The 27,354-nt window shown below is 31.1% G+C and overlaps 1 protein-coding gene across 1 annotated transcript; it reads right to left on the reverse strand.

Moving 5' to 3' along the window:
• Positions 1–3,005: 3,005 nt before the first annotated feature.
• On the reverse strand, positions 3,006–12,639 carry LOC119683121 (sestrin homolog). Its single transcript, XM_038096732.1, has 6 exons — positions 12,471–12,639; positions 5,799–5,981; positions 5,032–5,738; positions 4,792–4,975; positions 3,287–3,397; positions 3,006–3,139 (listed from the first exon to the last, which is right to left on the reverse strand). The coding sequence occupies exons 1-6, from the start codon at positions 12,612–12,614 to the stop codon at positions 3,053–3,055; spliced, it is 1,416 nt and encodes a 471-aa protein (XP_037952660.1). The 5' UTR covers positions 12,615–12,639; the 3' UTR covers positions 3,006–3,052.
• Positions 12,640–27,354: the final 14,715 nt, after the last annotated feature.

Genomic DNA, 27,354 nt, shown 5'->3' on the forward strand with positions numbered 1-27,354 from the left:
ATCGCTTTTTGCCCATGAGTTGTCGATTTTGCGTATAGGTGGTTGATAGACAATCGGTCTGTTGTTCTTTTTTATGGCTTTCCAAAGGGAATATTTTGTATCACATGAAGCACTTAGGTTTTGAAGGTATAGCGACGTGCGATTATTGTTATACTTTAAAAGAAGGGCTTTAACGAGTTTACACAGTTTGTTTAAGCGAGTTTTATCCGCAGGGAATCTCGACTGTTGCCAATGTTTTCTCATCCTACGCTTTTCTTTAATCAGGTATCTAATGTTAAATGGATAATCTAGCTTAACACTTTTAGAAATTGGTGGAGTTGATTCCCATGCAGACATTTGGACACAAGAGTTGAAATGCTCTACTGCTTCAGTTACGTCAGATTCAGTTTTTAACCTGACTTCGGTATTTAGACCAATTGAAATTAGTTGACGGTAACTATTCCAGTCAGTGTTTTTATTATGAAGAATACATTTTTCCATAATTTCACAGCAGTCATTGAGAGTGATTATTATTGGCGAGTGGTCAGATGACAAGTCGAAATTGGACTTACAGGTAGTTGTTTCAATACGTACCCCCTTTGATACCGCAAAATCAATTAAGTCAGGTATTTTTCTTCTATCCGTTGGCCAATATGTGGGTTCACCTGTTGAGATTGTGTGGAGGTTGAGTACATTTATTGCTTCGAAGAGTTGACGTCCTTTTGGAGATATTAGGCGGGAACCCCATTTTAAGTGTTTAGCATTAAAATCTCCGCCTACTAGGAACCTAGGTCCAAGCAGCTGAAAAAATGATATGTACATATCTTTCGTGATACTGTGGCGCGGTGGGCTGTAGAGTGATGAGAAAGTCATGTCGCCTTCTTTAGTTTGTACTACAATGTTTGTTGCCTGGATTTCATTCTTGCAATATGCTTTTGCTTCATAATGTTTTATCGAGTTCCTTATGAGGACAGCAGAGCCACCATTTCCTTTACCACTGGGATGCATTGTGTGATAAAGTTCGTAGTTCGGAATTTTAAAGAAACTACGCGCCGTGAAATGGGTTTCTGATACTAGCATTATGTCGACCTGGTTTAATTTTAAAAATGCTTTTATTTCGATAGCATGTTTTGATAGACCATTAGCGTTCCATATGACTACTACTAAATCAAGAATTTTGTTTAGTCGTCAAGTTGATCAGTAAATTTGTCATTACTACGATTTGTTGCATCATTTGCTTCAACAGTGATGTCATCTCACGGTGATGCTTTACTAAATGTGTATAGATTTTTTACAAATATTTTTTACACCGTTATGATAATTGTTTTCAAAATTCCTAAGAGCGACTACAATTTACAAAATGTATGTTTCTCATATATTCTAGTGTCTCTCTATTTTTTGCTATTTCTTTGTGAATTGACCGGAAAATTTTCCCAATCCTGAGATTGGGAAATTTCACTCATAGGAATGTATAATAGCTTTTCGTAAGGATATCTTGTCTTTGTATGGTTCATTATAGAATAAAACGTCCTTTATATATATTATTAGTAATAGTTTATTTATAAATAGTATTTTTGTTTATTTAAAAAGGGTAACAATACAATTTTATGTATGAAATTTACAAAATTTATGAATTTATACAACTATAAAATCGTTTCTTTTGCCAACATTTGGTAATACATTATTTAAAAAGTTCACAAAATAAATTTATTTAATTTTGCTAGTTTCAACATAATTTTTTTTTAAATTTGTATAAGTTATCAAAAATCATTTCACATATGAAAAAATTATTTATTCTACATATTTTTATTCAATTTTCTTTTATGCTATTTTATTTATACATTTTTACATTATTTACATTTCACTAAATTTCTTTTAAGAAAAAAAAAACGCAATTATAAAAATACGAGTAACATTACTTTTCGAACTTTTATTTATTTATTTGCTTTTTCTTTTTTGTTTGACGGGAATAATTTTGTTAAAATCGGTAATTAATATTATGGATTATGCATATGAGCGTAGCCAGGAAGAAGATCGATTGTCTCATAAGCCGAGCTTTTAACAAAATAATAGGTCTGTTCCACGAGCTACTCATAGTAACTTTGAGTAACACTGTGTATGCACAAGTGCGTTCCACCAATGAATTTTCGAGTAAATGAGAGCATCTGTGAGTGCGTAACATCCCTGTTGTAATTTAAAAATGCTACGTAGACTTTACTCGTAGATTTTATTTGAAGTAAAATTTGTGTGATGTGTGAATCAGCTGTTTTGGTTTGAATTTAAATTTTTGTATTGTTTATTTGCACGGCACTGGTGTTTTCACCAGACTTTACACAAAGCTGTTCCATGAAAATCTGTGTAAAGAGCATAATTAGACACATTATTTGTGTTACGCTCTCAGTTTGTACTTTACTTGTGTTTTACTTGAGTTTTACTACGAGTAACTTGTGGAACAGACCTATTATCTTTGCCACATATACTCTACTAAGTTCCCAGACTACGCTAATGGGCTAGGGCTGGGCTCACTAAGTTTTAAAAAAAGATAATTTTTTTACATAAAATATAATATACGTATAAACATATAAAATTAGTTCTTATACAATGTTAAACATTTTTAATGGAAGCATATGAGAAGCAAGATAATATTAGCTAACAAATAACAAAAAAATGAACAATAAAAAAATCACAAAACAATTTTCATTTGTATCAAAATCAACTAAATATGTAAAACGAATCAAATTTTGAAATAAATCAGTTTCAATTCGATATAACCAACAAACTTAAAAATATGCTCGCCTTATTTTACAATTTTTAAAAATTAAATGGCAATACAAAATATGAGTAAATTATTATTATTATTTAAAATATATTTGGTAAATTTAACTAAGAATAACCACTAAAATTTAGAAATGAGTGATTATTACAGTATATATCTGAAAAGTATGTTTTCATGGGTTAAACAATTTCTTTATTTAAATAAAACTAACGCAGATTAGTATAAAAATATTATTTATTATTTATATATCTATTTTTCGAAAACTTTTTTTATAAAATTAAATAATTTTTAATGAGATCATGTCCTATAGCGCATAATTTCACGCGAGGCATATAACAATTCCGCTTGGTTTCTGGCTTCCATTATCATCAAATTAATGTGCACCTAAAGACCAAAGAGTAAGAAATATAATTTATACATATTTCATATAAGACAAACCAATGTATTTTATAAAAAGACACATATATTTGTCATTTTCATTTTATAATATACAAATAAATGAAAAAAATATATATTGCATTTTTTATATACCTTTTCACTATCTTGCAATTCCACAAGTATACTGTCATAATCTTTTGTAGTTATCCTTTCGGGAAAGCAACAAGCTGTTTTTATAAACATTTTTAAAGGCCGATCTAGAAGCTGTAAAAAAAATAAAAAAGTTCATAATTGAATCTTATATTAAAAATATAAAATTTGTTTATATATATATTATTCCTATATGTATTGCTCCTCACTTGTTATTGTTGTTGTTGTAAGTTGACTTAGTGCTATTGTGTACTTTTATTCTTTTGTGACTAGAGGGCTTATTCCTGCTCCACACTAAACTTTAACCATACTAGAATCATTAACATTTATTTATCTTCCTCAGTCTAAGAGTTATTACGACTTGCAAAACCCACTTCATATAAAATGTAAGAAAAACTACCATTAAAGTGTTATCTAACCATTTGTCAATTCAAAAAAAATCAGATTTTAAAAACTCTAAGCGTTGCTCAAAGCAACGGGAAAACTTTTTGTTATGAGGATTTCTGCGCTTCTTGAAATCTCCAGTTGAAAATGCTCGCAATATGCCACACTGTTCACAGTCCACATTATACGCAATATAATTGAGTGTACAAAGTTTCAGCCTTTGATTCTCGGGGTTGATGGTCAAAAAGCTCATCGCCATTGGTATTTCTGTTATGACCTACATTTAAATTACGTCTTTCAGCTAGGATAATGTCCCAGTTCGGAATAATGTCCCAAACTTGTGGAATATGAGTAGAATTATTCCGTAATTCAAGCTGGGTGGTACCTGTGAGATTTCTGTTTTCTTCAATAGATCTGTTATTGATATGGAACATCATTGCTGGTGAAACGCATCAACACCATTGTTGGTATTAAATTAACTGACAGATTTAAATAGATACTGAAAGTAACCTAGCTATTTTATATGTATTCATTTAAACTTCTATTGATCGAGACGAAATTTCAGTCTCCGTACACTTATAGAAAACCTTTGATTCTATATATTCGTTGAAACTAAAACAAAGGTCTCTATAAAGCCACCTATTTGTCTACACTTTTACATAAAAAGTAGTAAACTATTTTCACATCATAAGCAACAATTTGACTTCACATAATGCATTTTGAAAGATTCCCTAAATAGATCTCAACTGTCACATTTTCTTCTTTTTCTTGTCGATAGCACCTATAATTTCATAACTTTTCAAAAAAATTTTATATCACAATTTAGGGTTCTAAGACTGCGTGTGTGTACCTTCCTGAGTTATGGTAACAAAAACATTATTGATTGTGTCGAAAAATACAAGAACTGTAACAATGAGATACTAACTTTCATTTTATTAAACTTAGTATGTATTAGTAAGAAGAGGGCTCAAATTATGCACATTGAATTATTAGATAGGATTGAGCATAAAATCAAAAATTCATAATTTTGGAAACTACTCTATAACGACATCAACTTAATATTTAACTGTAATTGTATTTATTTAATTTCCTCTAAATTAATAAATTAAGTAATGATTACTCACTTGATTCACTTCGCCATAGTCGTAATCATCATGTCGAATTCCGAATATGCACTGTATGTAATTCCATATGGCTCGCCGAAATTTTGATGTGTCTACATTTTTAATGCCAGCCATAGTGAAGTATGTTAAATTATACGCGGCACGAAATTTTTGGTCTAAAAGTGTGCCAACATCACCATATAAACTAAATATTGATAAACTTCCAAATTAAGAATATCGGAATATGTTAAGAAAACTTACTCATTTACAAGTGAATAGCCATGATCGTCCCATGAGTAATCTTGTATACGAAAAGTATTTGGAATATTTTCAGCACCTCTTCGAGCAAAGTCTTGATAGGTAAATGTCGGATCTTTTATATAATGGGATATATTTTGTGGCACTTCGACAGCAGTTTCCGGTGCAGCAGCTGGTAGTTCAGCAGTCTGCATTTCAACGTTCTTAAAACGATTACTTAATTCTGCTTCGCTACATTCATCCTGTTTTTCGGAAAGCACTTTCATACGCTCCATTATCGCCTCAACAACACTTTGCACAGGGGCCAAGGAGAATTGAAGTGGTAGCGGTGTCGTGGCTTTTAGGCACACACCAATTACGTTCACAATATTTCCGCTCGCTGAATTATTGTGAATTTCATAACTGCTGTGATCATCAAGATTTTTATTATTCAAAGTAATTTCACTTAAAACAGCTTTTTGTTGTTGCTGCTGTTGCATTTGTAACTGTTGCATTTGTAAATGTTGTTGCTGCATATCTGGTATTTGGTTTAATGTAGGAAAAGGCAATATAGCAGGTGACGACTTCAATTTGGGACTAGAAAGGCCGTCTAGCTTTTGTGTTAAGCCGCAAGAAAATACAAAGGATGATAATGAATGAAAATGTGAGAGTAACACCATAGCATGAACGACCTCTGACAATGACCAACTATTTTTACCCTTTGTCAAACGCTGCAAAAATTATGTAGACATTATTTGAGATTTTCATCTAATTAAATATTTAACGCTTACTTCTATTAGCTCCTTGCGCAACAGCCATGGTCTATGTGCTAATATTTTATTTATCTCGTAGATAGCATATAATTTCGATGGAATACAATCCAATCCATTCAACCATTCAGGTTGACCTCCTTGGTTAAGGAATTCCTTTTCATACATTTTGACTAAATATACGCATTGGTGACGTGCGGCCGCCTTATGAAAAAAAAAATATTTATGTAATCTCTCTCGTGGAACTATAATTTATTACGCTTCACAATTTCAAACTATAAGTTGGAAATCACAAAGAAAGAGATGTAAGAAAGAAATATAGATCTATAGTTGTTTTTTTAATTTAGTTAATATAATTTGTAGTGCTTAGAAGCATATTTTTATGTGCCATATGAATTTATAACTAATGAGAACTATGTACGAGAAAATTTCTTCAAATGCTGGATTGACTTCCTAGAATATTTATGAATACACAACAAAAAAATTTTAATCACGTAAATCGGAAACCCAAATGCATCCAAAAATCATTTCTTTACGAACCGATGCACGTACACTATATACCTAATGCAATTATATTTTCTCAACGAAAAATAAACAATAAAAAAAAATATAAAAATATAAAAAAATATAAAATATGTATAGAAAATAAATAACAAAAAATAATTACGTACAAATTTCTTTCTAGTTATTTAAAGAGAAACAAAATTTACATGGACGCTTCAAGTCTTCGAAACATGTAGTCAAAATGTCTTCGAAGACATTTGGCTAATTTGTTCGAAAATATCTTCGAAGACCGTCATACATTTGCATCGATCGGTTTGCAGGCATGCGTACATGTCTTCGAGACGTCTTCGATGAAGGATCGATCCGTTCTCTACTGGGTTTTTGAATAGCTGCAAACGATATTCACTACTGCTACAAATAATGATGCGTTAAGAAGTTATCTGTATTGATTTGTCCGTATAGTTCTGCCTACTATTTAAGAAATTTTAGGATTTTCAGAGGGGTTTGCAATAAAAACGTATTTACAATTATATAATTTTCTGGGAAAATAATTTTGTAAATTAATTCGTTGAAACTAACGTATGTTGTTGTTGACGCCATTAGCCATTGGCTGCACATCTCTGGTGTATATCTTCTTGAAATTAGAAATAATTTATTGGTTTATAGGCTGAAGAAATGGAGTAGTGTGTGTTAGGAAACAAGAACTTAAATGAAATTAAACTCTTCAATGATTTCATATTGACGATGAGAAGGAGAGTTGTGCATAAGAAGCAAGACACAAAATGGTAAATCTATCTCAATCAAATATAAATAAATAACTTTATTATTCAGTAAAAAGGTCACGAGTCACTCAAGCTTTACTGTTGGATCTCCATATGCCCTTTAGCTTGTTTTTTAACTTTTAGGAATGTGAATTCTATGAATGATAGACGCGAAATTGTTTTATTTTCAAATCGCCGGTTTCATATGTGGAAAAAATGGAAAAGGGCAGTCTTCCGCTGGTTTGTTTGAATATATTTTTCCAACAAAAGCCCGTGTCGTCACAATAATGACCTATTGGAGCAAGTAATTGTCATTATACAAGCTTTTTGAAATCTCCCAAGAAAGTCTTTGCTGCTTCAGCGTTTGAGTTTGTTGCTTCACTAAACCTCACAACGCTATGGACGCCAGTAAGATAAAAGGAAAAATACGACATAAACAAGCGAAATTTTAGCTTTTTATGGTTTCTTATTCTACCTCAATAACTCTAGAAACAGATTCATACTCTTAAGTCATTATATACATTTGCATATGGGAAATGTTCTCCACTTTGATTAACCTATTATCAATAAAATGTGGGTACACATATCAGCTCAAAATGATCAGTATGAGAGCGGTTGCGAAACAAAAAAAAAACATGATTATTGGATGTCCCCTAAGCAAATTCTTTCAAAACGAACAAGATCGAGCGCTTTTATGAAGCATATAATACTTGGATCTTATTTAATATATTAAAACTTTTTGCCAAATCCAATGTAATCATATTTTTGAAAGTTTTTTTGAATTGCTTATTGTCAACTGAATTCATTTATTTCTAAAAATTTTTGCCTGGTTAAGCAAAAGCTCGATTAGCGAAGTTTTATTTAAGAACGGGAAGCCTAGTATACTGACAACCAGACATTCAAATGATCAAATATCATTAAGTCTTGCTGCAGACTTCAACCAGGCAAAAGTACATACGCAATATATAAAAGAAAGAGTTTTTTAAGTTGCATGAGAACTTAAAATCATAATACAAGATACAAATATTATTGCAATGAAATTTTTTTTATTATAATCTGGTGGATAATTCCAGATTTCCATGGCATTTATTCATTGAACATGAATAAATGACTCCGCCGCGGCTACGAGTTACATGGTCATTCGACCAGTCAAGAGCTGCTGGTTTGTCGACATAAGCCAAAGACTTAACATAGCCCCATAACAAGTAATCGAGAGGCGTTAAATTGCACGAATGAGAGGGCCAGTTAACGGGTCCATTTCTGGAAATAAAGTTGTTACCAAATTAATTTCGCAATAAATCCATTGTTAAGCGCGTTGTATGGCAAGTTGCACAGTTTTGCGTCTTGTTAGAATCAAATGTCGTCGATGTTTAACTGATTCTTTTTTGAAAACAAAAATTCAGTCAGCCTAACTCGAAAGCGCCCATTCACTGTAATGGCAGCTCCTTCTTCATTTCGAAAGAATGAAGAATAAGGATCAATGATGCCGCCAACATGTAAATCGCACGAAACAGTCAATTTTAATGGATGTATTGGTAATTCATTAACGGCTACAAAATTATTTCCGCTTCAATATACGGCAATTTTGCTTTTTGACGTAGCCATTTACCAAAAATGACTTTCATCACTAAACAGCACTCGACGAAATGCTCAAAATTTCCACAATTTGGAATCGTTGTTCTACCGTTGAGCGATTCATGATCAACCTTACGGAACAGAAATGTCAACACAGTTTGATATTCTCAGCTCTCAAACCAAAGTTATCAAAATCGATAGTTCTTATGCAGCTAAAAAAACGCCCATTAGTAATGAGTTAATAAGTAAATATTCTTTCAATATGAGCTTTGTATATCATTGAACATTACAACTTTATTAGGCTGTGGTTCCATTGAATGCGAATTTTGTCTTGTGTGTTCGTACGAACAAATCAAATGTATGTAATCATATGTGAGTGGTTACAATTGCTGAGAACTATTCGCGCGACGTCTTGTCTTTCTCATGCGAATATTTGATTTGATTTGAAATTAAATAATAACTTGATAACCAATTTTCCGTTAAATATATATCATCTTCACTATACAAATACAGAACTGTCAATTCGCAAGCAATTTAACCGCAACATGTGATTTGTTCGCATGAGAAAACATATGTACGAACACGCAAGACAAAATTCGTATACAATGTAACCGCAGCCTTTCAAAGTTGTAATAACTGGCAAATATTATGTTTACTGTGTTTGTTTCGTGAAAGTCTGATATACAACTAAGAAATGGTTAAAAAATTTTTAATATTTTTAGACTAATATAATATTTTTTGTACACAGTGTATGCTTTATTTGGATTAAATCTAAAATAATCAACATCCAGATGCGTATTCCCGTTTTCCACGCTTTATTCTACGATCTTACCATCATGCACGCATTGTGAATGTGTGGACATTTGCCGCAAGTGCGCACTGGGTCTAAATTAATTTGGTTTCTTAAGCTAATAAAAAATATATATATGGTTCATATTGTCTCGGTAGTATTTTTATAAGGATTGTAAATTCAATACATTTGCCCTTTCACACTGTGCACATGTAATATTTTAAAGCAGGGCTGTCCAAATCACGGCCTGCGGACTATATGCGGCCCGCGGATAATGTTTGTGCGGCACGCGACATGTTTTTAATCTACTATATTTACCTAAATTTTCTTTTGATGGACTGGTAAAACTACATTACTTTATTTTTATTATATACCAAATAAATTAATTTAAATTGATGAATTAATAAAAATAAATTTAACATTATAACCGTATTTTTATTTTCGCCAAAAACAACTATGGACGTATGTATTTGTTTCTGCGGTCCTCCAATCTGTACAGTGATTTGTATTGGCCCGCGAACGTATAAGCACATTCTGTTCCAATATATTTTAGTAAAAATCGTTTTCTATTAAAGCGTGATTATATGAAATATGTTTTGAATTTTCAAACGCATAAATTTAATGGTTTAAAATGAAATATCGGTCAGACGGGAAGTAATTTTCTTACAAATAATTATTTTTTTATTGCACTTTTAACAATCTTAAGACCTTAGAGACTCAATAAAAACAAAACGTAATGAAAACAGAAATGCAAAATTTCGAGATGCAGTTTTCTTATTAACTTTAAGGCTGTTCTCGATGCAACGCCTTTAAATTAATAGATTTTTATATAGATTTTTTATTTGCCAATGACGCATCAAAATGTAAACAAATTTTAATAGGCTTTTAATATAATTAATAAACAAAACAAAGCTCTGCAGCAAAATAAACAAAATAAAAATATTTGCAAATTAAAAATAATTGTTTTTATTATTTTTAGCGTATGCCCGTAGGTGTTGATTACTATATTTCTATGTCGCTTAAACGAAATAAATTTAGTTTAATGTGTTTTACGGCACGCCACACCACAGCAACACTTATTATAAAGGGTGTTTTTTAAATAAATGTCAATTTCAATATCAACAACAGGCGAATTATCGTTGGAAAGTGATGACACAATAACGTTTACATTTTATACTAAATCTACCATAAGCTTAATCGTTTATTACAATAAATAGCATTTATTTCAATATAAAGTGTGTTAAACAAATTTTGAGTTTTTTTTTTTTTGTAGCAAAATTATAACACTATATACAGTCAAACTTTCATAATTCGAACTTCCATAATTCGAATTTTCTATAATTCGGATTTTCTATTACTCGAACTAAAAAGAGTGCAACAGGGTTTTAGAGAGCAAATTACATACAATTCTGCTTCCATAACTCTAACTTCTATAACTCGAATTTCTCTATAACTCTAATAAAAATATTGTCACGTGCCAATAGGAATGGGGGAAAGTGCATTCTATAAGTCGTAATTTCGTTTTAAGTATGAATCCATTTTGGTGTTAGGGGAAGTCCCTTTTTCCAAACCAAATCTTTAATTTTTTCTTGTTTATGTTGCTTTTTTGTACAAATGCTATTCGCTGGCATCAATAGAACCGACATATGTTCTACCGAATATGACCTAAATTGCAACCGCTTGATCCGGGAGTAATTCAAAATTTACAGTGTAACTAACACACACAACAGAATCGTAAAGGAATCGCTAAAGCGTATAGAAGCAAACAAGAAGCAGGATTATTACACCTATGGATTGCATAAATCATATAACAAAAGCTTGATACATTGATGTAAGTAGTCAAACGATAGCGCACTGCTTTAAAAAAGCTGGATTTGGCCAATTTACTACATGGGACGAACAGAACTACATATTCCTTTAGTTTTCTTGAATAACATTGATGAAGACCATGAATTGATGTAAAAGTAAAGTAAATATAACAACTTGCAATGATATTCTTAACGATTATATTGAGTTTGACCATAAAATTCAAGCTTTTCTACAGATGACGATATTATTGAGCATTATAAAACTCTGAATTATGGTAGTGGATTCGATTCTAAGAGCAACGGAAAGTGATGATAAGGGTTTGGTGGATGAAATTAACCGTCAGCCTTCCAAGAGTGAAGTACATGATTCATTCAAAATACAACTGAAGATCACTATTAGGCTTCGATAGGAATTTATTTTTACTGAAAATAAAAAAAAATTAAAATCTCAAACCCTAATTTCTGAATATTTTACTTCAGTATAACTTCTGTGCTGTATTTGATTTTAAATAAATACGAGTAAATATCTTAAAAAGTACTTCTAGTTTCTTTCAAAAATAAAAAAAAAAAATTCTCTAACTCGAAGTCCCAATAAATCAACCCTTTTCTTTGAAAATGGTACTTCGAGTTATGGAAGTTTGGCCGTATTTGATTATAATTAAAATACAGAGTGGCATTTGATTATTGAATTAAACGGATTTAATGAGATAACTCAGGCGGTCTATTTGATTCGTTTGAGATCTGCATTTTTTTTATAAAATAAAATTAAGAAAATGATAAAATCATAATATCTTGTATCTTGTCTTGTATATTATATTAGAAGAACCAACTTAAACACATATTCTGAAAAATAGTACCATATCTATGAATTCATAACTTGAACATACATTAGAACATTAATTATAAATAAGCTTGAACATCGTCAATGTTCGACGTAATACTTTGTAAGTTTAATTAATATATTAATAAACTTTGAACACAATTTATTGTTTAGTCAGAAAGGTGGGAAAGCTTTATTTCACCTTTTGCATAAAAAGTATTAAATACTAGTATATACTCGTCTTTCATAGTCAAAATTCAGTTTTGATCTATCAATTAATTCGTTGCTAACAAGAATATAGAAGTTGTCATAATGCTTTTAATAATGTATTAAATTCTTTGTAAAGAATGAAGCTAAAATCTGTATCATCACTAGAAATCACCTCAAAAATACAATATTAGGTATTTAAGCAAATCATAACAGCTTAATACTTACAATTATAGCCAAATAGTATCTATACTCATATGGCAATGGTCCATCACGGTTCATAATAAAATCTTGAGTTCGTAGAAAATGATCGAGAAATTTTGGATGATAACCTATCACCTGTGTGACTTGATCTAATTCAAGATCGTCCATGTTGTATTCACGTAATGAACCCTGAAATTGAATAAAGAAACTTATTAGAAATAATTGGATTAAGGTAACATCCATAAATTAATTACAATTACAATAAATCAATAATTTACTTCAATACATCGGAGGTATAAAAAATAAGTAACGATAGAATAAATTCCTAGTTGTCAAGTCAATGTAAAAACAAAAAATATTATTCTTACAAGTTGTAGACTATCAGGTTTAATCTTTATCAGGTATACTATAATAGAACATATTTTATATGTAGTTATCAAACAAAACGTGTTGCAAAAAAAAAAAAAACATGGCTAGAACAGCAAAGAAACAATTAGATGATAAGCGGTCATAAATTTTATAAGCACCTCAAAGGATTGTTTTTGCTTATCTGGGTTTCTTATTTTATCAAAATTTATATATCGTTTTGCATTTTGTTGTTAAGCTGAAATATACAGATGACCTAATACTGATAATCAACACAATGAGTTAGATATAGAATACAGTATTCGTAAATAGAAGAAATTAAATATAAGCCACACAATCTCAATTTTATACATATTCTAATATCTAATGTTTATAGTACTCATTTTAGTTATCATCTCTACAGCCATGTTGCTTACATTATTTTTTGAAAGCTATGCTCTTACACGAAGTGCAAGTAGCTATTCGATATAAGAGTATCAAACATAATACATGATAAGTAACATGATCCTTCTTTATCAGTTTAGCTATTTCAATACTCTAATCAGACTACTTCACATAATTAAAGTAAATGCTAATTTGTATGTCCGCAAACACGAAGTCTATTATTCCATTTGCGGGTCGCTCGAACTGTTGGGCTTATGTTATGTCAAGTACATTAAGACTGAAAAGTTTTCGGAAATTCTCATTTAAAATTCGCGCGCTGTATATTTTTCGATATTTTAAGTTTATGTAGTTTGGCAGCACTGTCCTTAATTACTATGCCAAAAATGAGCTCGATCTGTCAGACAGTTCGTTTACGGCAGCTGTTGAAACCAGTTCACCTCAGTAGTGCGTTGCGAAATGTCTTCGACGGTCGTACGACCGTCCTGGAAGGCTTTGTACCACTCATAAACTTGAGTTTTCGATAAAACTGATTCCCCATAAGCCTTTTGTAGCATTCGCAACGATTCTGCACACGAAATTTCGTTCGAAACACAAAATTTGATGCAAACTCTTTGTTCAATATTTTTTTCCATTGTTTTTTTCGCAACGCCCTACTGAGGTGAACTGGTTTCAACAGCTGCCGTAAACGAACTGTCTGACAGATCGCGCTCATTTTTGGCATAGTAATTAAGGACAGTGCTGCCAAACTACATAAACTTAAAATATCGAAAAATATACAGCGCGCGAATTTTAAATGAGAATTTCCGAAAACTTTTCGGTCTTAATGTATCTTTAAAAATTCTAAATACTTAGACACATATGTGTTTGTATAACTTATTTGAGTATGGTTCTAATGAACTGTGCTCACATTTGCTCTGATAATATTTTTATTAATACATATAATTATTTTATTTTTTTATTTTTTAGATTTTTAATTCTTGTTTATTTATTTAAATGCTGCAAAAAATATCAAAGATTTTCGCGCTAAACTAGGGCAAAGTAGTTTAGCGTTCATTGACCTTTTAGTTTCTTGATTGCTACTACTAATGGAAATAAATTACACTATATTTGTTATTGCTTATCATAAAATATTTAATCAAAACTTAAAAGAAACATTAAAAGAAAATTTTATTTTAAACACTTTGTTATGTACATATATACAAAAATGCAGTTGGAACCCAACGATAAGTTTTGAAATAATTTTTTTGAAATGATGGTCTTAAATATGAAATGATAGATAATAGATTTGATTTCTCTCCATTTGTATCTATGCGAGTGTAATTAAATAAAAATATAAATATTTATTTAAAATGAAGATTAGTGTATTTATTTATTCAAAACTTTTGTCCGACGAGAAAAAATTTGAAAAAATTTCATTAAAAGTCCTGCATTAATAAAAACTTAATAATGGGATACTGGGGTTTTTTACCAAGCAGCGTGCGGAATTTTCAATGCCATGGGATACGATGAATCCTAAGTTCAGCTTACCTAAGCCTTTAAAAACTGAACAAAGTAACAAAAGAAGATGGGAGGGCATTAATCAAACCTATCAGCTAACGAATAGCACAATCGCATAGTAAGCAATCACTGATGGATCGCTTACGGAAGTAGGTGCCGGAGCGGGCATAGTCGGACCAGGAAAAAACATTGGGAAGCGCTGGAAAAAAATACTAGCATCTTCCAATTTTAAATTGCGTATTCATCAATATTGAACGGAATTACCAGGGTAAAAATATCGCAATACTGACAGACAGCCAAGCGGCGATCAAAGCATTAAACTCGCATCAGATGACCCCAAGACTGGTGCTAGACTGCTTTGATAAGCTAAATCTCCTTGGCGATTCAAATCAGATGTTGATTCTTTGAGCAACGGGACATACTGGCGCACGCGGAACCGAATACGCGGACAAACTAACCAGGAAAGGAACAGCCACACCGATGATGGGGCCGGAACCTTTTTGTGGACTAGGACATAGTCGCTTCTTTCTATCATAAAAATAAAGGAGAACCAGAATAAAAAAGATTACTGGGATAATATACCAGGATTAAAACAATCCAAATCACTTCTTGGTACCTATAACAATAAGAGATACCAATATTGTATGAACCTATCAAAAGAAAAACTTAGAATCATCAAAGGAATCATAACAGGGCATTGTAAACTGAAATACTACCATACAAGACTGAGTAAATATACAGAAGCAAACTGTAGACTCTGTGAAGAGAATGAGAAGTCGGTTACACATGTGCTGTTAGAATGCCTATCGCTAATGCACATACAGAATAGACTCCTGGGAATGTATATTCTTACGGAAGAAGCAATAAAACTCTGTAAAGTAGGTTCTATACTACTTTTAATTGACGCAACAGGGCTTACAGACCTACTCCAAAATCCAGAAGAGCGCACAATAGACCCGACGGTCGCAGTGCCACGTTCCCTAACAATAATATAATAAAATACTGGGAATTGTGGAGAATGCTTAGGAAAATTTGAATAAAGCTAATTTAATCATTCGTAAATACATTCTCGTATTGGGAGTTGTTAACAAATCCGAGCTGAAAGTGAATAATAGTTATTTGTGTATAAAACAAATACATGAAAACATAATTAATTTTTTATCTTACATATATTTTCTGCAAATGAATTGTGCTTTAATCACATAGCGTTTCCTCCTTGCAATCGTCATTTAAAGCGAGCTAAGAAATGCTTTTATTTGCATTTTTTCTTTTGCAAATGTACATATCTATTTATAAGTACTCATATGTACTAGGGAATTTGTGCAATATGTCTTTCGCAGAAAATAATTTTTTCAAAGTTTTTCCAAATACAAACTAAAGTCTCAAATAATATGCAAAATAATTAAACAAAAATATTTACACTGAAAACTGAAGATACTCTGTTCGAATATTTTAGGAAATATGTTACTTAAAAATTTTAAAAATATTTATAAACCTTTTCATGGATACTTTTCTTGGAGGCATCAATAGTGCTTATATAATTGAATCTACACTTTCTTCAAATATTTTACGATTGATAGGTTAGTATATAGGTCAGTCCGAAAATGATTTCATTTACTACAAACAAAAAAAAAATCTCAACTGTTTTTTATTCTATTTCCTTTATCGCAAACGAAAAATTCGTCAACTGCTTTTTGTCTACGAATACGTTTGCGTGAATTATAGTTTAATTGAAAAATCGGTAACCACAAACGAGCACATGGTTTCTTAATAACTTTTTATAACTGATTTAAATTTGTTGATCATTGCCAGGAAACGTATTCATTTCATTCAGTTCAGTTAAAAATCGCTTTCATTTGTTTCAACTATTCCATGAATGAAATTATTTCTCTTACTCATTCCTATTCTTCAACTTGTATGAATCCATTCCAATGTTTTTAAACATTTCTATACTTTTGTTCCGAATGTACCATAACTACTTTATTGGAGTAAAAAATCCTTTTTTTTATTATAAAGTATGTGATCAGACCCCAATTTTTTTAAAATGTAGATAACTACGTAATAATTGATGCAATTACGACGTCATAGCTACTGTTATGCCACATTCTTTATTGCAAAGTCGGTCTATTTTCTAATTTACTTCCTTAAATGCATCAAAAACTAATTATCTTTATAACATATCATGATAATATTCAATAACGGCACTCATAACCTACCAGGTAACATTCAAACTGGTATGGGGGTGCATTGACAAGCTGAGCATACTTGGCTGGAACAATCAGATGCACCTAATATGGATTCCGGAACATGCTGGCATCCAAGGCAATGAAATGGCAGACAAACTTGCAAAAAGAGGTGCGGCTTCAAGAATTATAGGCCCAGAACTATTCTGTGGTCTAGGCAAAGAAACTCTATCCATTCTTATAAGAAAAGCTACCCAGACTATCACAATCTAAAATGCTTTTAGGGACTTTTGACCTAAAACGCTACAAAGATTGCATAGCACAATCAAAAAATAATTTAAGAATTATTGTGAGATTATTAAGATTGCATAGCACAATCAAAAAATAATCTAAGAATTATTGTGAGATTGAATAATCACCTATCGAAGTTAAGAATTTAATCCTACTCAGACTGCAGATACTGTGAAGAAGAGAGAGAAACTTCATACCATGTACTTGGGAAGTGCCCGACACTGATGCACAAGCGGAAGAAACACGTAGGAGGATATTTCATGAATCATAAGGACTCAAGACTAGAAAAAATAGGCTCCATACTGTCTTTCATTAAAGAAATCGGACTTAGAGAAAGACTCTAATTCGACTAAAAGGCACAATAGATTTTTTAAGTCGCAGTGCACTATCCCTTCTTTTTCAATAATAATACACCATTTACATGGTCCGACATATTTAATGAAATAGAATTATTCCTAACTTTACAACTATTCAAAGAATTTCATGGAATATTTTGATTTTTTGTGGAGTAACCACTGAATTCGGGTTTTAAATATCCGTGCACAATGTTATTGGGATCTCTACAGCCACGTTTAAGTTCAGCGAACCTTTGATAAATAGATGATTTCAGCAAAGAGAGTGCTAATTATACTTTTCCAAATATTACTAGACTTCCAAAGTATTTTTTTTTCATAAAACCTTTCATAAAACAATATCGAAATTATTTTTCATCCATCACTCAAATGCCCGTAACTTTATAATTGGTGGTCAGAATATCATAATATGTTAACACTTATCGATTGAATGTTCCAAATTTTGTGTAAGGTAGTACACATTTTGTGTGAGTACCTCAAGAATTAACATACTCAGCTTAAAAATAAGAAAGAACATGGTATTAGCTCCCATTTGAGCAGAGCACCGCGACCATGATTGATCTTTTGTGCTACAACAGACCCTAACTGAACAAAAGACATTCCGCCTTCGAATGAAGACCAAAATGTCGGTTGTTAAGGACCTCCTAATGTCAGAAGGTGCTAGCAATTCCCGACCCAGTGATCTCCTCCTGGCCCAGATCAAAGCTGGGCAGTCACATAGAATGTGGATTGTTGTCTCCTCTGCCTCCAAGCAGAGTCTACAATCTATCTCTTCGGATAGGCCCATTTTGTTGAGGTGGTCACGTAGCCCATGGTGACCCGTTAGATATCCCACTAGCAATCTCAACTCTGTTCTGCTAAAGGAGGATATCTAACATACTCAGCTTAATGAAATGAAATTATTTTAACAAAATTTAATAATGATAATATTATTTTAATGGAAGACTGCAAGCATTTATCGAAAGCTTTCAAACAGTGACAAAAGGCGTTTAAATAATCGGTATATCTGCGGGATTGAGGGAAGCAATCTGCTTATAAAAGCATACACTTATTTTATGCATATTTTAAATAATAACATAAATTCATGTGAGAAATAAAAAATATTATTGGTATTTACGGCGTCCGAATTTTGGTTCGTAGATTAGCGCTGAGCTTAGATTTGCTCATTAGCACACAATCTCCGAATGTGAGTTGAACAAATTGCTCGAATTTCCATATAAAGCACATCATTTCAATAACTTGTCAAGTTTCATCAGTACTAAATTGAAGAAAACGAATGCGAATGTAAATTAAAAATATTAACAATTCAGGCACAAACACATAATTTGACGGCAGGTCTGTAGCTTCTAATATTTTTTTAAGTCCGAACTAGTATTGAAGCGTGTGTTATTAAGCAATTTTTTGTTTTCTGCTCTTCTGCATACGTCTCATGTCTCATGTCTCATGTCTCATATCTCATGTCTGCGTTTGAAGAAATTCATATTTTCTTTACAAACCTCTGAATAGTTCTTCTCAAGTGTTGTTACTTTTGAAGCAAATAACGCAAAAGCTGTTAGCACAAGTACTTAGAGCTACACTAAACACTGAACAAATTAAAATTCCTAAACGAATTCATATGTTTATCGAAATTTGCCTTTAGAAGAACCAACGTCAAAAACTCAATTCTCCTTATTAAGTTCTTCGAGACGATTGATGTGCCATAGACTTGTGTGAAGTACGTGATTTGTAAACAGAGTCTACTGATATTTATTTAACTAATATAAAAGCAAAAAATATACTACACAACATTTATGTACAACCCTAATAATACGAATATGTATATTATATATAACAACCGCCTGATGGCCAATATATAATAAGCGTTGAAATTTAAAAGGCAAAGATATCTATCCTTCAAATTAAATGGTACATGAGTAAAAATATAGCTAGACTTTTAGCTGTATAAATCACTTATTAAAATAGTCTTGAAATGTGATTTTTATATCCCATATCTGAACATTCATCTTTGTATTTTGGGTTCATATATTTTTATAAACAGCTTTAGAAGCAGTTGCAAAGATTTATCATTTAATTATGTTGATTTATTATTTGACTAAATTTTTTAATTAATTTAAAAGTTATTTATTTCTGGTTTAATATACTATTTAAATAATACCTAATTACGTTACTTTATTTCTTGAGATATAGAAATATTACATCTGCTATACTGGTGTTTATAGCATTTACCATTATAGGTTGTTTTTACATTTTACAGATCCCTGCTTTGCTTTTGAGGTCTACGAATACATCTCGAATATCATAAACAACATACAGACAAACGTTCTAAGATCTTTGTTGTTGCTTATTTTTGACACAACATCATCAACGACATACAGTTTTCTCAATAATACTTCAATTCCGAAGACTCTTCGAAATGCCATGGTATATCCGCACGAATGACATGCTAAGAGACCTCAGAGTAGACCCGGTCAAAAAATGCATGAGGGACAGAGCCTTGAAGCTAATCACTAGTCATAGGGATGGTATACAGGTCTTAGATAAATCACCAAATAGTCAGCGGAGCTTGTGAGGAATACATAATTAGTCAAAGAGAAGGAAGGGGCTTTGTAGAAACCCCCTAGCAAAGAAAGAGTAAAAGTACCCAGATGCACTAACTCAGAGAAACCTCAAATAAGACTTCAACTTTTTTAAATCCATTTAAATTCGGCATTTTGACATGTCTTTAAAGTATTGAACTCGTGTATTGTCTTGTTAACACAAAACTTTTTTCGTTTTAAGTTTAGTCAATGATGTTGGATCATGTTATGGTCAGTTATTATATCCTTCAAAAACCAATATTCAAAATATTCCCAGCTAACAATATAGTATTTACTTGTTTCTGAATTGTTTACTTTTATAATCTACATATTTAATTATTATTTAGTCTATGGATTGTTGTGGTGACACACATTTCATCAATAGTTATGAACATAATGTGCAAAAAGTACACTTTATTTTCGTTCAACTATTCTAATTTTAGCACGGTCTCCGATTTTTAATCGACAATTTGATGTAAATTTTTGAAATGGTCTATTACAATGTTTTTATTCAGGTACTCATCTGAACATATGATAAGGTATTTTAGACTATTAAAAATTTTAATTGTTATTATCGAAATTTTCATATTAAATATGTCTGAGAGTTTTTCAAAGATGAGCAGTATTTATTGAAAATCAAATTTATAATATAAACTGTTGAGTTCGTTTTAGAAAAAACAAAACATGGTGAAAAAACAAACGTTGATGGAAAAAACAAGTATCGAAATTAAATATCAAAAAAGATATAAGCATAAGATATAATAGACAGAAAAAAAGGTATAGTGCAATACTTTGACTGACAATAAGTACTCAAATGCAATGATTCTTTAATTTTGATTTAACTAATTTGATGAAGTTATCTGATCAGGCAGGTTCGTGTGTGATCTTCATATCCAAACTTCGATTAAATTACATCTAGCAAAAATAATTTTTTGTTTATTTATTGTATATTTATTAATCAGATTGGTTTTGTTTTGACAATTTTCAAAAACTCTGTAATGATTTTGTTTTAAACAAAAATAGGTAAAAAACATTATATACTATACAATAAAATCGGTGATCAAACCTATGTGATAACACTTTCAATGTTAAACTGGGTTTGTTAACTGTTTATTGATTTAAGTTAACAAAAATATACATAAAAACCGGAAAACAATAAGCAAAGAGATATGTCAAATCTATAGTACAAAAATAATACATAAGTAAAATATGTAAATATATAAAACTAGCCTAATGAACTTTGTTGACAAAAAACAAACACAAAAAGTTTGATCAACCTACCTACACACCTTAAAAGAAAACCCATAAGCTCAGTATGTATTAATGTCTGAAACGTGTGTAAATTGTTAAAAGAAACAATAAAAAACATAGCTTTGACTTCGCCGAAGGTTAAATACCCTACATAATGTTTTGTTCAACATAAGCTAAACAGAGATATTTGAAGAAAATGCATCCAAAATTAAATGGGATTATATGTTAACAACATGACATTTGTATTTTAATTATTAGCTCATATATACAAATTTATAATATATATAAATTTATAGTAATTTGAAATAAACAAGTACGTATTTAATTGTCTGAATGCCAGATCAACAATCAAAGGGAAAAACTCTTACACTTTCACAATCTCTCTTACCCTTTCTGATACCATCAATTAGATTTAATCACTCATCCAAAATCATTTCATGCGGTAGACTTATAGAAATTGGTTAAGACTCAATCATCGCAACTAATTCTATGGTAATATGTCTGAGTTATCAACTTTGAATAGAATTTTTTTAATACTAACTATTCGTACAGCGTTCCAGACTGTTCTAACAAATTATTTGATTCATTTGATAATTATTAGTTCAAATCAAATTGTTTTACCCCATCAACATATAAGCGCGGTGCCGTATACTCAGCAGTGCTCCAAGTTTATACAAAGATCCAAGTTTATACAAAGATCCAAGTTAACGTTCTGAAACAACTCAATATATGAGTAGATATGGTTTAAGTAACGTTTAACATTGGTTTCAACTGGTACTAAGTTCCAATTTAACATTATACAGAAATGCATTTAATTAATCATTTAATCACATTCCATGTATGTCTGCAGAGACATCACTAAATAATTCTTGATTATAGTCCTTAAGGCACCACTAGACACGGACATCCATACCTCTCATGGAAGAAATAAATCGCGAATTTTACAAACTCCTGAGTTAGTAATTGAAGATGGACAATGAGAACTCTGAAACCACGACTGCTAACAAGACTAACTGTAACAAGTTACAGTGATTAGAAAACACATACATAATTTGATGTTTAAGAACAACTCGTACAGCAGCACTTAATACTTTATTAGGCATTATAGCACTAAAACTCAAAGTATCAAATTACATACATTGTGACCGAAAAGTTTCCGGAAATTTTAAATAAAACGCAAAATTCTTAATCTTCATCAATATTTATTTTATCTCCTTCAAAATATGCCCATTAGAAGCATACACAAATGCCAATTTCTTCCAATCATTCAAAACATTTCTTTATTATAGGCGCTTTCCGGTATGGCTTTGAGTTCCCTCTGCGAATTCTGTTTTACGTCTTCTATGGATTCAAAACGCGTTCCTCTGAGTGGTAATTTGAGGTTGGGAAACAGGAAAAAGTCACACGGTGCAAGATCAGGTGAATACGGTGGCTGTTCGATGGTATTTATTGAATGTTTGGCCTTAAAATCGTTGATAATGTTGAACAAATTGAGGTGAATCGGAACAAGCCGGGCGTTGACACGTCGCATACACAAATTGTCCACCAAAATCAAACGAGCCATCTCACGACCGATGCCTAGCTCTCGTGCTATCTCTCTAACACTCACATGAGGATTTTTGAACACGATTTCCTTTGCCTTTTCAATGTTTTCGTCGGTGGTAGAGGTCGAAGGTCGTCCAGAACGCGGCATGTCTTCGACGGTCGTACGACAGTCCTGAAAGGCTTTGTACCACTCATAAACTTGAGTTTTCGATAAAACTGATTCCCCATAAGCCTTTTGTAGCATTCGCAACGATTCTGCACACGAAATTTCGTTCGAAAAACAAAATTTGATGCAAACTCTTTGTTCAATATTTTTTTCCATTGTTTTTTTCGCAACGCACTACTGAGGTGAACTGGTTTCAACAGCTGCCGTAAACGAACTGTCCGACAGAATTCGCCTCATTTTTTTGGCATAGTAATTAACGACAGTGCTGCCAAACTACATAAACTTAAAATATCGAAAAATATACAGCGCGCGAATTTTAAATGAGAATTTCCGAAAACTTTTCGGTCACAATGTAGGTTATATCACAATAGACTATCTACAAAACAAAGGACATGTAGTTGGCAAACAACACTTATTCTTCTTAGCGAAATTAAAATAATGAGGAGAGTATCAGATACTTCTAGATAATAGGATTCTGAAACAATAGACCAACAAGATATACATCAGTATTATATCAGATAGAATAAAATTGGAAGAGAATAGAATCAATACCATTATCGATGACATTGTCTGGTACAGAAATGGTTGGAAAATTGAACCATTGGGTTCGGGCTCCTGAATCTACGTCAAAAGAGTAAAATATTCGACAGTCTGGGAAGAATGGTTTCAATATTTCAAACTAAAATTCATGCCATAATTGTCTGCAGTAGACATTTACTATTAGAAATCTTAAGAAATAATCCTTATGTTAGAGTCAGACAACCATTAAAGCTTTGGGCTCGACTTTCATTAACTGTTTTGGAGAACAGTCAATATCTTACAAAACCTCGCTGCTAGAAAACCTGTATTTTTACCACTAGATAACTGCACACAGTAGTTCTGATAGCAATAAAATGACAGACGAATTGGCTAAAAAAATTGCATGAAGGTAACCAAATATACCTGGACGAGTTCTGCATGTCAAAAACAATCACTTCAAAAGCGTAGCAAAACTGAACTAGTAAACCCAACCACAGATGGTCTAACGGAGAAAACCATCCGCCACACAAAGCTGTTTTTCCGAATACTCTGACAAGAAAAGCAATCTTAATTTAAATAGACCATATTTTAAAACACTGATTTGACAGATAACTTGGCACTGCCCTTTAAACAACAATAAAGTACGGTTAAAATCCTCAGAAACCGACCAAGATAACCTATGTTATCTCAGAAGCCACAAAAATTCCCCTACATATCATTGAAGAATTTATCCCCAAGTCAGAGTTGCTAAGTAGCGACTTAGACTACATTAATACTTTCCTGGATACAGCTGATGTGGAAATAATTTTTGAGTGCTAGAAAAGGCAATAGGAAGACAATAGTGTTACAATGGACTCAGTGTCACTGATAGTTAATGTTCGAGTTCATATAACAACTATATACCTTTAATAAGTCAGTTAGGGCTCAATATATTTATACAATCGTGCTGAATAAGAATTGCTTTTATATACATACATAGTTTATATGGTATCTGATGTCGTCTTCATTGCTTTACAAATATATTGACGAACTCAATATATTCTTTCAACAATTATATGAAATGTATGAGTTTTAAACTATTAATAATTTTTATATGTTAATACAGTAAATAAACATTTTAAAAAACTGATAACGAAAGTTTACAGGCTTTCGTTCGAACAAAGAAAATTTACAAAGTGCGTTCAGATAAATCGTTTGAAAATGTGAAAAAAGTTGTATTATAATTTATTAAAACATACATACTTTGTATATAATATGCCATTTATAATCTCGTATTTTTTATTTTTATGTGAAAATACAACCATTTTTGATAGCAATTCTATTTGTACACTGTTTTCCACTTTTTTTGCTACTAATATTCATTTATATATGTTAGACCAATAAATTCATAAATCAAATATTAAAAAAAAATCATATGCCATAAGTATATAATTGTTTGCACTAATGGTTATTTTAATATCATAAGTTCTCATGTAAATGCAAATAATGAGTCTATTACATATCGATTTTATACAGATTGGCGATTCAGTTAAATATTGTAATAAAAAAAATTCATTTAATTTGTATATTTATAGTGTATTAATTTATACCCAAAAATTAGTTCAAATTTGAATATAATTATAATAATGGTTTACAAACAAGTCTGCTAGAGACAACTGTTCTATTTGCCAAAGTATGCTTTTCAAATTTTGAAATTTAAATATTTAAATATTTTATTTACTTTATACTGCATTTGTTATTTGAAAATGGAGTTGATCGCCTTAGATTTTATTGTAGTAATCTTCGAAAGAAAAAACAAACAGCATACAATATAAATTCAAAAAGTTCCTTCCTGCTTATTACTATATAATATTTCATAAACAACACTTCAACGAGTGAATCAGGATAGCAAAGGTCAGTCCAAGCTGTTTGCAGAGTGTACTAGAACTTATTCTTTATACAAAGCTTATTTTTGATATGTCCGTAACTATAGCTACCCAAGCTGAGAATACAGTATTTTTGATATCTACAATAACTGATATTGGGACATCATAAAATGTTCAAAATCGGTTAAATACAACAGGAAATTGACTTACAAACTGAACTATTAGGCTTAATTCAAAAAGCTCACTATATGTCCATTTTTATAACACAAAGCATAGAAGATGTAACAGTTAATGTTATATGCCCAGGCATAACACTTAAAAGGCCGCCAACGCAATTTACAACAACACGATGCTGTCTTGTGTATTGTTTAATTAATATTGCAACAAAAATGTGTTACATATTTATTATTATCAATTTAATAATACAAAAAATTATATAAAAAAATTAAAGCAAAAAAAAATTACAGAAACCTTAGCAATGAATAAAGCTATTCTTAGAATACCCTTTTCGAGTACTCCGTAGAACTAACAGAAACTGATATTGAATATCTTACAAATTTCTCAAAAAAAAATTAATTGGTTAAAGTGCAGATTGCTTTTGAATGTAGAACATCCGTACCGTAGAAATGTTCTAGGAAAACAAATTATTAGAAACAGGCACAACTTAAAAGGAGAGCCTTATGGTAGCGTAACGGATGTATAAGTAGTCTGTGTAAAGTTTGTCGCAGACTCGTCTTAAAGTTTATCTAAACTAAAGCAGATATTAGGCTTATCTGTTCACATCTCTCTCCCCTCAATACTGGAATAAAGTGTCCTCAATGCTGTGGAAATCTTCTCCATTCATTCGTAAGAGCTGGTGTTTGTGGGTTCAAGTCTCACACTGTGGCTTTCCATGCTTTCCACTAACTGCAAAAAAAAAAAGTGTGCTAAAATAAAATTTTCACGCAAGATAAGCTTTGACATTTGGATTTTGCCGTCAATACATTTTTAATATTTAATTTAATTACTGCATTAGGTATATGCAGTTAAGGATTTTTATCTACAAATATTATATTTTTTTTGATTTTGGGGCAATTATTTATTTGTAAGTTTGTAATAATTTTTAACAAATAAATAAATAATATTAATACTCGTCGTTATATGCCTTTCAACAATATTTTAATAAGAATTGTTTAAAAAATGTTTGTTTGCTTTCTTGCTTTTTATCTCAATTTTCAATTTGATGAAATGCATTTTGACATTTATTGTACGCCTCTTTCACTCTTGACGTCAAATTCGTATTCGAAAATAACCTCATAAACTCAGATTTAAAATATTTTAATGTGGCAGTAACACAATCAAAAGTATTTTCAAATTTTTCTTTGTTTGTTTTTGTTTACAGTTTAAATTTAAATTTAAATTGAAATTTAAAATCAAAATCAAAAACAAAGAAAACAAAACCATCTGCTTTCTTTATTGGTGATTAGGTACGTCATGCGGTTTTCAAATCATTTTAATAATTCTTAAATGTGTACATTCGAAGCTGTAACATATTTTTCTAATTAATAGAAATTGTGTTACATACATATTTATTTTGTATGAAAACCAATGCTAACCGCATCGTTCCATTGCATTCAATTTTAGACTATTTTAGATAGTAGATATTATCTACTAGATACTAGATACTAGATAAGCGAATGCATTCAAGTCAAAGCAAATTCATTTTATTTTATATGCAGCACACAATATAATTCAATATTTTATAACGAATGCGGGGTGGGGTGATTATAAAAATGTAGCCAACCAAACATTTCCGCAATTTTTCTACAATATAAAAACATCAATTTAATTATTCAATTACGAAAATATATGAATAAAATGTAAAATATGTAAGATTTATTTCTAGAAGCAATTGTGATGCAATAAGTTGTTT

This window comes from Teleopsis dalmanni, chromosome 2 (genome assembly GCF_002237135.1).
Source record: "Teleopsis dalmanni isolate 2A chromosome 2, ASM223713v2, whole genome shotgun sequence".
NCBI lineage: Eukaryota > Metazoa > Arthropoda > Insecta > Diptera > Diopsidae > Teleopsis > Teleopsis dalmanni.

Coding starts and splice junctions, on each gene's coding strand:
- LOC119683121 (XM_038096732.1), bottom strand. CDS start 12,614: ATGGACGATCTTGAATTAGATCAAGTCACACAGGTGATAGGTTATCAT. Junction 4,976..5,031: donor GGCTATTCACTTGTAAATGA/GTAAGTTTTCTT, acceptor ATCAATATTTAG/TTTATATGGTGATGTTGGCA. Junction 3,140..3,286: donor AATTGCAAGATAGTGAAAAG/GTATATAAAAAA, acceptor TTTGGTCTTTAG/GTGCACATTAATTTGATGAT.